The sequence below is a fragment of the Schistocerca cancellata genome, chromosome 2, assembly GCF_023864275.1.
Source record: "Schistocerca cancellata isolate TAMUIC-IGC-003103 chromosome 2, iqSchCanc2.1, whole genome shotgun sequence".
Taxonomy (NCBI): domain Eukaryota; kingdom Metazoa; phylum Arthropoda; class Insecta; order Orthoptera; family Acrididae; genus Schistocerca; species Schistocerca cancellata.
Window position 1 is genome coordinate 701,746,484 of NC_064627.1, and position 13,072 is coordinate 701,759,555.

Here is a 13,072-nt window from a genome sequence, read left to right on the forward strand (position 1 = left end):
GCAAAACTTTTTTTGACGTGTGTAGATAATTGATTAAAATAATTCTTCAGAACAGACAGTTAAAACAGAAATTATGGCAGCTATTGTGTTTCCACTATAGTTATTTTACTTGCAGACTGAACACACAGAAATAAGAAAAATACTTCAAAAGCAAAGCTCATGCACGAAAGTGCTGGCAGTGCCACACAACCAAAAGCTGTAAGACAATAAAAATATAGTTTTGTATTTGTGTGGGTGTATTAATTTCTGATCACGCAAACTCTGAAACATCCAGAAGTAAGTTACAGACTATTACGTTACTATGTGTTTTATGGTTCTGAAAGTATTAAAAAACAATTTTTTGAAAATTATTATATTTTTATCTCCACAAAAATAATGATGATAACTGCACTAAGTATAAGCGTATAACATCAAGCAAATCTTTGGATATCATATTTACACATTTCATTACAATCTTTATTACATGAGCATGTCTGCAAATGGTGATTCATTATTCTTCATTATGGAGCAATATACACAGCAGAAATATAATAATTACAATGCTAGAGTGTACTTGGACATAAAACATATGTGCTACATTCTAAATTTCCATTTTCAAAAACAACTATAGCTAGTTGCTTGCACAACAATGTTTTAAACCTGTATCATAGATTTCTACAGTCCTCTGAATAATCATACAAGGCTTGCATTACCCTACACCTATAACAAAGGAACTTCATATCTGAAATACAAATAAATCCTTAATTAGAACAAAAGAAGGGGGGAGGAGAGAAGATGGACAAGCATATCTTACTTCTTTTAGGAGTCTAAAATTGCACTGGATCCAACTGGCTTCTGTCATTTTACGAACTGTTTCTCCAATAAATAACATGTTACTGAAGGAGGTCAGTACTTTCATCAGAGTCAAACTATGTTTTTTATGATGCAGTTCCTAAATAAATCACAATATTCAAAATCACAATAAATTTAATCTCAAATGACACACAACCAAATCAGTTTGTCAAAGTCCTGATAGAGGAACAACATGAATGGCTGGATTATGACTGCTTACAAGAAAACTGTTTTATGACTTCCACTGTCTGTGCTCATAGTATTACGTGTTACTTTCCTACATTATAATAATAAGTAAATTGTATTGTTGCTACCAAAGCACTGTTCACTAAGTTTTTTAAGTTTGGTCACAGTGCACTATGTGTATTCCACTTTTTGTGGATTTATATACAAAACCATAGTTTCAATGACATTATTTTGAGATTATGACATACTGATGACAAAAGTTAGTCTGCAACAAGCACAGAGGTCTTTGAAACCATGCTGAAAAGCTGTCATCCATTCTTACAGTTTCATTGTATCCACACCCATTAAAAATATCAGACACATTATAAATTCTGTGCATGCTTTCACACATAGATCTCCTCTACTTTTACATCTACATCATACTCCGTAAATCATTGAAGTGCATAGCAGAGGGTGGAAGATCAGTAATGGGGCTGAAACAGATAATGAGAACTGTGCCTAGAAATATAGGGTGGATTTTAAAGATTAAGTGTCATGGAGGAGTGATTATTTTGAAATGTTTTGCTTGTGTGACTAAAGGCTGGGAAAATGTTGGAAAGATAGTTTCAATGGGGCAGTACACATTAAGGGAATTCAACAGAATAACACATAAATGATTTGATTTACTGTCTTGCATCTTCAGAAGATACACTGTGACAGACGTAATCCTGTAATTATTTTTATAGACTAATTTGGGATGTGGGGAACGGTGGTGGAGGGGGGGGGGGAAAGCTTGTTTCAAATGCAACACTGAGAATACTAGCACATAGTTCCAAAAGCTCAGAGTGTGAAGAGATACATTTGCCTTCTGGGCTTAGAAATAAGGGGCAAAATAACTGGTGAAGAATGTGTGGTGGTTATCAAAGAGGAATTACTGGCTTCATGTACACCAATTATTTATCGCTGTCCAAAAATTATTCCTTCACAGAACAGTTTAACATCTCTTCAACATCAACTTGATCAGCAATGGAGAAATCTACACTTAAAATGGTATATACCAAAAGTTCAGAAAGGGCACACTCATGTTAACACACAGTTTCTCAGTCTTCTTCATTCTGCTAGAAATGTGGTATATAAATGTTTACAATACTTGAGGAAATAGGACGATAAATGGGTAAACTGTGGAGAAAAAAATATACAAACAAAATATTTCTTGTGTGTTTAAATCTTCAAAAAAGTCTCTCTGTATGGTCATGCAGTGGTAAATTCTCTCTTTTTCTACTTTATCATTAACTTGAAGAGTAGGTATAAATGATAAACTAAAAAGATGACTTACAAAATGGATTCAACTCAAACATCAAAAGATCTAAATTTTCTTCTTCATGAAGTTGGTTGGGTCAAGGCTTGGTATTCAATGATAACATTGTTTACTTTTTATTTACTCATAATACACACAATAAATCAAAACTGAATAAAGCAGATAAAAATCGTACATAGAACAAACCCAAACTTGGAAATAACGTAACCACAGATACATAATGTTAACCTGGGCAAGTGAACTTTATAAATTGCCAAAAAATTTACTACACTACCTAATTGTGCAATTAAGAACCCGTTTATCTTCTCTTTCTCAATTACCCTTTAAAGAGGCAACTGAATCCTTTCTAAAGGAAGGAAGAAAAACCAACCAAATCCCCCCCCCCCCCCCCCCCGCACACACATACTAATTGTTAAGGCTGGATGCATTGAAAACAGCCTCAAACAGGGTGACTAAACTGTATATTTACATGCAACAACCATTCCAGAAGTCCAGTTAGTCAGATGTAAGGCAACAAGGTCTCCAGAACAGAACCTTATACTTAAAGATGTATTTTACAAGCTTGGCCAGAATTTCTGATGCATCATTTTCACTGTGTAAATCATTCATAGATTTGATGTTTTAATATACTTTTTGCATACATTGAGAATGTGTTAAGCTAAGCAAAAAATGACTACATCCAATTTTTCTTCTCTTGAAATAATGAAGAAATATGTAGGTTTTGAATTTTGCACTTCTATTTAAATTTACTTGAACCCTACTTAGGAGCTAAATGCTTTGCCATTTCATAAATGACACCATTATAGCATTATACAAAATACCAACATTGACGTATTGTCCTGTCATAAAGTTTGTAAGTGAATTCAAAAAAGGCAAATTACAATTGAAAGTCCTACCAACACAAAGGTAATAATAGCTGAAACAATGTCTTACAAGAGAATAAAGTACGAACAGATGATGTGTAGTTACACATCCTGTAATTGGAGAGAAATCACAAGCGCAATTCTAAATTGTACAGATGATGATGAAATTAATCATAGGCTACAAAGAGAAACCATCCTGGAAATTTGGATGAAGAAAAAGAAGAAGAATTATAGTTTGTTAATAATACAAACAAGATCAGATGTCCACTGAGTTCAGTGAGTTTAGACATTGCATAGCCTGCCAATAATGTTGGGTGAAGGTAGGAGGAGGAGGAGGAGGAGGAGGAGGAGGAGAAGATTAGTGTTTTAACATCCCATCGACAGTGTGGTCATTAGAGACTGAGCACAAGCTCAGGTTAAGGTAGGATGGGGAAGGAAATCAGCCATTACCTACTAAAGGTACCATCCTGGCACTTGCTTTAAGCGATTTAGGGAAATTACGGAAAACCTAAATCATGATGGCCAGACGCAGATTTGAATCACCATCCTCCCAATTCCAGTATACTAACTACTGAGCTATCTTGCTCGGTGGGATGAAGTTTGATCCTTATGGACGACTGGTGGAGGAAGTGTGACTTAAAAGTTCATGTAAAATGGGTATTCAAAATATAGGCTCAACCTAAAGAAGACTTATAAAACATTTGCTGTGACCTTATGGACTGTTATGTGATGCAGAAAAAGCTACGCTAGTTATGGTACTCTCTTTGAAAAGAAGGCCTACTCAGGTGCATGAAAGTTATACTTTCTGACCGTATATTAATTGCTGTTGTAATGAAGTTTACTGCACCAAGAATAGATGATACAATAAAATCCCACAAGACAAAAAAAGACTTAGAAGTGTACGAAGAGTAAGAACGCACATGAGCCACTTTGTGGATGTTTTGCAACAGAGTGCCACAGAGCAATGTATATACCTTTCAAGACCATCGACAACAAGTTCCTGGTCAAAAACAAATCATCTGATGTTCTTTTGGGTCACAAAACAGGAGTATCTACTTAATGAATGGCAGAAATGTAATAACCTGAGAACTGGACAGAAAACAGATACTGTGTGCTACATTCTGTACTTTAAACACCATTACCTCATAAGAACATAGTAGTGAACACCAAAGCTACGCTGTTTGCTTTCTGAAATATTATATTCAGGAACTTCTCAACAACAGTGAACAAGGACGAAAAGGCTTGGTAAAATCAGACTGTTCCTGAGTAATTATGTGGAATGATTTTTCCTATTTTTCAAATTATGTTCAATAAGTTGTATAGGCAAATGTCAAAATTTTAAGATGATGTAAAAATGGTAATGTGTATGGATGTTCATATATAGCCTTGTGGGGGAAAAAACAAACCACAGGCATACTACCTCCAATTTTCTTGTCTATCAAAGTATAAAAGTGACACAAAATTGGGTGCAACATCCTATGAAGAAGCACTATCATTAAAATAATTTATCTGATTCTAAGTTGCAAAAATGTCATCACTGAATCAATATAAATCCTTAATAATCATTACAGAACATATATTGCTTTCATACCAATTTGCTTGCCTTTTAGTTTCTAGCATTAAGCACTAAAATCCATTATTTACAGAACTCGAAAGTCAAAGAACTGAGGATGTCTATATATTATGACTTCTATTATTTGGATGTTGAACTCTGATAAAATAGCACCACAAGTGAAAATTTGGAATGTTGTGAATAAAGATCCCACCTCCACTGCCACCCACCAAGACCCAAATTGCACTTTCCCATGCTGTGAAGGAAGTACTGGTCAACAAAACCCATGTAACCATGTAATACAACCAACTCAAAATTCATTACTTTGTTTGATAACAAATTAGTCTGAAACTTAAACACAAATATTTAAGTTGTTACAATAATAACTATAATTGTACCTCTGAGGGATCAGGCTAAAGATTACAAGTCACTGACATTTCACATATGAGACAAACATTATTTTTCAAGCTCTTGGCATAAAATACATGTTATATTCTTCTATATGGTTACAGCAGATGAGCTTCAATGGGCTATACTTCAAAATATTCTACAGTCACTCCCTCCTCCCTTCTTTTTCTAAAATGGCAATACAACCCTGAGCCAACTCAATGAACAGTAGTGTGCTATGAATATATATATATATATATGCTCAGTACTAATCAATGATTAAGGAATTAAATTTACAATCTGTGAGTAGATGAAATCCTATATTCAATATATCTTTTCTATTGCAAATAATACCAATCTGTGAACATTACCTATAAAATTATCCTAACACAAAAATTTCCAAAAGTTGTGCAAGTGACAGGAATGAAGTGCAAAGGAGTCACTGCAAATAATACACTAAATGTAAAGTACACACGACTGCTTTCAGTACCAGCCGAAACTGAAAGGCACTTTTTATTAACCTGATATTAATAATATTCACAAATTTTTATCATTTAAAATGTTCATTTTTTAGTAATGTACAACAGATATTTCATATGTTCATATTTATATGGGAAACCTTATCACTATCTACACATGAAAATATGTTACAACATCTGGCTAATATATATCAGTGCAATAATCACAGAATCAAGTAACAGTTCTTTCATCTTAAAATGCATCACTGGAATATTTTACATTATATCAATCTGTACACACAGCAATCCTCAATAGTTACACACTTATTTACACACACACACACACACACACACACACACACACACACACACACAGCAGGTACACTTTTATTTAAAAGATTTAATTATAGTCTCCACATATTTAACATTTGACATTTTACTTTCTGTACATCTCTGGACAATTAATTATACATTATACAATATTACAAAGTCATAAAATATGCAACAACATGATAGTATTGCATGGACATAACTGTGCACGCATGTATCATCAAAATTATTTTGGTACCGGGTTTAAATTGGACATTTTGTAGCACTGTAGGCACTTTTACTATTCCTGTCCAAAACCTTCAGTTTCTTCAATAGCGTAATTCAGCTTTTCAACAAGTTGATCATAACTCTTATATGGCGGGAGATCAAGTCGATTAAAGCAAGTGTGAGATCTTGGCAGCCATGTTTCCTTGCCTACCTTTTCAATACAGAATCTCTGTGGACCATTACTCCCTGCAAAACATAATTTAAACTGATACAACAACAAAATGTTAATATACACAAAAAGAGACAAAAAAGTAAGTGAATCTAGCCATAAAAGCTATTTTCATTTTATTAATACTATTCTACAAGTGGCTATTCTATAGGTGGCTAAGAAGATCAAGTGGCAACACAGTACCCATAAATGTAAACAAAAACACCACTCAAGGATAGGCCTTAGTACTGTTCCAACTGGGTGACTACTGCCTACAAAGGAGTATAAGGAGAAATCTGTGACTGTGGGACATATGACCAGCATGTCAACAATCTTTCCAGTTGTTACTGCCAGTAGATGAGTCCTGATGATCGTTTTGCTTCTTTATTCAAGCAGCTCCACATCTGGTCTCACGTGGCATGGAGGAGTCCTTTACAGACCTCCCAACCTCAGAAAAAAAATCTGAGGAGATAACAGGAATCGAACCCAGACACTTCCTCATTGAAGGCAACAACACTAACCATTTAGCTATGGAGGTGGTCAATAATAACCTGTTTATGTGGAGTTCTAACAATTACTCACTCTAAAATTAAATACACAGTGAAAAAATGTGTTACTTATTGAGCGGAGAAAGCCGCAAGCATTAACAGAAAGTTACAAGAAAATCTGATATCTGGTAGGAAATGAGATACTGTGGGATTAATTAGGAGATTCAATTATAGCCCTATGTGAAGGAAGATGCAACCACAGGATGACAAGGAAACAAACATGGCAGTGTTAACAACATTATTTGAAATCCTGGTGTTAACAACATTATTTGAAATCCTGAGATGTTAGAAGTGTAGTGAGCACTATTTTACTATGTGCTATTTTCAAACCACAACAACAAATTGTTCTAACTGGTCACCATTTTGTCTGCCTACTTCTCGTTTTCCCATTTTCTGTTTTATTTCTTTTTTCCTATAGTGTCTTGTATTTGTGGTAACCTAAGCTCTTCCCTAGTTTTATTTGTCACTTCATATTTTTCTCCCAAGTGATTTTCTATTTTCCACAAAATTTATTTGTTACGTATCTTTATTAGGTCTTTAGCTTGCACCCTTTTCCATCATGGCAATTTTAAGAGTTACTAAGTTCACAAGAGCAGGAATATAGAAGGCTTGCAAATAACAATATAATAAATAAGTATACATTGGTGTCATGGGGACATAAACGAGAATATGCTGTATAGCAAGTTATCAAGTGAAAGGTTCTGGTATAATACCATTGTTGACAGAAAGTATGTAAATTATAGACAGGCAAGCAGAAAAGATCAGGGTGCTGTGTTTCAGAGTATGCCCCAATGAGCACAATGTTGTTTCACTACCTACTCTGTATACAAGTTACTCCTCATTGTAAGTGTAGTGGCCATCACATGAACATAAAACACTGTACATGGATTGGGAGACAACAGACATATAACATGGATTGTCTTACAGGTAGCTATTCCTTAGATGAAATAGGTTTTACAATGGTATGGGGGTGGAAAAGTGTTTCATGACGATGTGTAGAACAAGGGGCAGCGGGAGATACTCACAAGTATGGGAATCTCACTGTAAATGTTTCAAGGAAATGGGTCGATTTGTTGCAAAACTCAAGAGGAAATTGAGATGGCTGTTCTTCATGCTGTGAATGTGGTTAATCACAGAGCATAATCTCAGACTACTTAGCAATATACACTGCCTGTAATTCAGTGTCAGACAGATGTCTGTTCTCACATAATATTATTCTTTGGTGGAGAGCCTCCACCAGCTTGAACAGTCCCCTGCTGACATGCAGGGTCCATGGATTCATGAGGTTGTCTCCATACCCGTACACGTTCATCCGCTCAATACAATTTGAAACCACACTCCACTGACCAGGCAACATGTTCCCAGTCATCAACAGTCCAATGTTTGTGTTGACTGACCCAGGTGAGATGTAAAGCTTTGTGTCATGCAATCATCAAGGGTACACGAATGGGCCTTCAGCTCCAAAAGCCCATATAGATGATGTTTCATTGAATGGTTCGCACGGTGACACTTGCTGATGGCCCAGCATTGAAATCTGCAGCAATTTGCGAAAGCGTTTCACTTCTGTCATGTTGAACGATTCTCTTCAATTGTTGTTGGTCCCGTTCTTGCAGGATCTTTTTCCAGCCACAGTGATGTCAGAGATTTGAGGTTTTACTGGATTCCTCATATTCAAGGTACACTCGTGAAATGGTCGTACGGGGAAAACACCACTTCACTGCCACCTTAGAGATTCTGTGCCCTATCGCTTATATGTGAACTATAACACCACATTCAAACTCGCTCAAACCTTGATAACCTGCAATTGCAGCAGTAACTGATCTAACAACTTCACCAGACACTTGTTGTCTTATATAGGTGTTGCTGAGTGCAGTGCCATATTCTGCCTGTTAAATATCTCTGTATTTGAATATGCATGCCTATACCAGTTTCTTTGGGGCTTCAGTGGAATTTTATGTTTTATTTTCTTATAACAATAATGAAAATTTCTGGATGGAGCAATACGTAAAATAAGGGAAAAGCAAACGATCATCTATAGTGGACTGATGTGTGCACCAAACATACACGCAACATAGATCACTATCCACACTAACTTTTGAGCCCCTGTTCTTTTATTAGTAAAATGCACACATTCAGACACAGCACCATGCAACCAACCAAATGCACTGTATCAGTCTGCTATAGATGAGTGGCTGCCTATCCCTTATTTTACGTGTTACCTTTTCTTCATACCCTTACTGTTTATAATTGTTTCTTTTACCAAATTTCAATTGCAAAGGAGAGGCCAGATAATGTGACGCCCCAACTTCAATGAGCTTTGACAAACTAGGAGGGGCTACTCAGAAGTATCTCTTGTGAAAGGGTTTAGCTCATTATGCTACTATTTTTGAGGGGGAAAAAAAATATCAATGTCAACTGTCAAGATTATTCATATGTTGTGTATCAAATGGATTTGTAGAACATCCATATATCAGGAAACTTGATTTACACATATCAAGCCCACAACTTTACACTTTTTGAGAAACTGACGAAATGGCGATTTCGAACACCGCTGATAAACTGGAGGAGGAAAGCAGCATTGGTCAAGTGGTTTAAGTTCCACATTTTGATGGCTGTCAACTTCACCATGTATGCGGGTTTGAAGTGCACTGATCATGATTTATGTACTGTTATTTTCAATGAAATGAAATGATTACATGGCATTTTTGGCTGGGGTATTCAGTTGCCTGACACTGCTTCTGCGAGTTGTCAGGAATGACAGTGAAGGCGATACAACACCCAGTCACCAGTGGATTACCTATAAGACAGTTAGCCGAGCTGACTACTCAACTAGAGAGGTGCATGTCACTTTCAATAAAACAGCTTTTATTATGAACTAGGAGAAAACAGTGTTTGTGCCTATGAACTTTGATGAAATGTGTTTGATCCTGTATGTAAATTGTGTGTTTATTATTTCTTTTCATTTTTTTTCTCCCTTCTCAAAATATATTAACCAGTTTTACGGAATATAAAGTTGGAAAAGTGACCCAACGTATTACACAACTATCTTTTGAACTTCTTGTCCTCCTATGTTTTTATGTTCTGAAACACCCACTTATTTTCTTCCAATCATGGTAGCACATAGTGCATTGTATGGTATTCATGAGAGAAGCAAGGAACATAGAGAAATACTCTGTGCTATGCACACTAGATGAAAGCATTTACAGAATGCAGATTATTTCCGACCCAAAATGCAACTGAAAGCTAACTTACCTTAAGTTTACATTTCTGTTTATGTTTGCACTTTTCTTGGCAAATAATTTCAAAATGCAGCATGTGTACAATAACACTGTTTGAAATATTTAGGCTGACAATTAATTGTAGTAAAACCCTGTTTTAGTGAAAGGTAGGACACTTTGACCACAAATGCACATGAAGTGGACACAGCAAATTCTAATATAAATATATTAATGCCACACATGTAGCCATTTATTTTAAAATTACAAGTAAAATCACCAACTGGTGTGTCGATTTAAGGGCAGCATTCAGACACCGGGTGGTCAACTTTGTTCTTGATGACAGTTTGATGGTGGCCTTTCATCCAGAAAGAGGGTAACCTACTGTCCCTGCACCCTCCATCCGACAGTTCTTCCTTTCTCTGCCCTGTCACCACCTTCCAATTCATGACCCCATGCCATTAGAGTGAGCCGCTTCCCACAGGCTACTACAATTGTACCAGTACTTAGACCTGCCACTCCTCCATCCCACATTCATAGCCAGCAATCTGGCTGCCTCTCTCCGAACTAGCCACTACACCCAGCCCCTTGCCCTGCCTCCCACCTCTCTTCCCCTCTACCTACCCCACCCACTACAACCACTCCAGTTGCCTGAAAATAGCATTGTCACTGTTAGTCTATCTGGCATCGTGTAAGTGTGTGTGTGTGTGTGTGGGGGGGGGGGGGGGGGGGGGTTTGCATTCTTCCATTCTTCTCTAGCTCATCTTTGTCAAAGGATAACTCTGATCACAATCTATTGGTTATGACCTGTAGATTAAAACTGACGAAAGAAAATGCTAAAAGGTGGGAATTTAAGGAGATGGGACCTGGATAAACTGAAAAAAAAAACAGAGGTTGTACGGAGTTTCAGGGAGAGCATAAGGGAACAATTGACAGGAATGGGGGAAAGAAATACAGTAGAAGAAGAATGGGTAGCTTTGAGGGATGAAGTAGTGAAGGCAGCAGAGAATCAAGTAGGTAAAAAGACAAGGGCTAATAGAAATCCTTGGGTTGCAGAAGAAATATTGAATTTAATTGATGAAAGGAGAAAATATAAAAATGCAGTAAATGAAGCAGGCAAAAAGGAATACAAACGTCTCAAAAATGAGATCGGCAGGAAGTGCAAAATGGCTAAGCAGGGATGGCTAGAGGGCAAATGTAAGGATGTAGAGGCTTATCTCACTAGGGGGAAGATAGATACTGCCTACAGGAAAATTAAAGAGACTTTTGGAGATAAGAGAACCACTTGTATAAACATCAAGAGCTCAGATGGAAACCCAGTTCTAAGCAAAGAAGGGAAAGCAGAAAGGTGGAAGGAGTATATAGAAGGTCTATACAAGGGCGATGTACTTGAGGACAATATTATGGAAATGGAAGAGGATTTAGATGAATATGAAATGGGAGATACGATACTGCATGAAGAGTTTGACAGAGCACTGAAAGACCTGAGTCGAAACAAGGCCCCCGGAGTAGACAACATTCGATTGTAACTACTGACGGCCTTGGGAGAGCCGGTCCTGACAAAACTCTACCATCGGGTGAGCAAGATGTATGAAACAGGCAAAATACCCTCAGAGTTCAAGAAGAATATAATAATTCCAATCCCAAAGAAAGCAGGTGTTGACAGATGTGAAAATTACCAAACTATCAGTTTATCTGTCACAGCTGCAAAATACTAACACTAATTCTTTACAGAAGAATGGAAAAACTAGTAGAAGCCGACCTCGGGGAAGATCAGTTTGGATTCCGTAGGAATGTTGGAACAAGTGAGGCAATACTGACCCTACGACTCATCTTAGCAGCTAGATTAAGGAAGGGCAAATCTACGTTTCTAGCATTTGTAGACTTGGAGAAAGCTTTTGACAATGTTGACTGGAATACTCTCTTTCAAATTCTGAAGGTGGCATGGGTAAAATACATGGAGCGAAAGGCTATTTACAATTTGTACAGAAACCAGATGGCAGTTATAAGAATCGAGGGGCATGAAAGGGAAGCAGTGGTTGGGAAGGGAGTGAGACAGGGTTGTAGCCTATCCTCGATGTTATTCAATCTGTATATTGAGCAAGCAGTGAAGGAAACAAAAGAAAAATTTGGAGTAGGTATTAAAATCCATGGAGAACAAATAAAAACTTTGAGGTTCACCGATGACATTGTAATTCTGTCAGAGACAGCAAAGGACTTGGAAGAGCAGTTGAACGGAATGAATAGTGTCTGGAAAGGAGGATATAAGATGAACATCAACAAAAGCAAAACGGGGATAATGGAATGTAGTCGAATTAAGTCGGGTGATGCTGAGGGAATTAGATTAGGAAATGAGACACTTAAAGTAGTCAAGGAGTTTTGCTATTTGGGGAGCAAAATAACTGATGATGGTCGAAGTAGAGAGGATATAAAATGTAGACTGGCAATGGCAAGGAAAGCGTTTCTGAAGAAGAGAAATTTGTTAACATCGAGTATAGATTTAAGTGTCAGGAAGTCGTATCTGAAAGTATTTGTGTGGAGTGTAGCCATGTATGGAAGTGAAACATGGACGATAAATAGTTTGGACAAGAAGAGAATAGAAGCTTTTGAAATGAGGTGCTACAGAAGAACGCTGAAGATTAGATGGGTAGATCACATAACTAATGAGGAATTATTGAAGAGGATTGGGGAGAAGGGAAGTTTGTGGCACAACTTGACTAGAAGAAGGGATCGGTTGGTAGGACATGTTCTGAGGCATCAAGGGATCACCAATTTCTTATTGGAGGGCAGCGAGGAGGGTAAAAATTGTAGATGGAGACCAAGAGATGAATACACTAAGCAGATTCAGAAGGATGTAGGTTGTGGTAGGTACTGGGAGATGAAGAGGCTTGCACAGGATAGAGTAGCATGGAGAGTTGCATCAAACCAGTCTCAGGACTGAAGACAACAACAACAACTCTGAAAGGTAGCCGTTTTCTTTCTTTTGTGTG

At 37.0% G+C, this 13,072-nt stretch overlaps 1 protein-coding gene across 1 annotated transcript in view; it reads right to left on the reverse strand.

The window, feature by feature from the left end:
• Nucleotides 1–5,579: 5,579 nt before the first annotated feature.
• Nucleotides 5,580–13,072, reverse strand: part of LOC126162481 (E3 ubiquitin-protein ligase Su(dx)) — a 117,529-nt gene continuing 110,036 nt past the window's right edge. Inside the window, exon 15 of the mRNA XM_049919024.1 lies at nt 5,580–6,357. Within this exon, the coding sequence (XP_049774981.1) occupies nt 6,185–6,357 (173 nt within the window). The 3' untranslated portion in view covers nt 5,580–6,184. The remainder of the gene's footprint in view (nt 6,358–13,072) is intronic.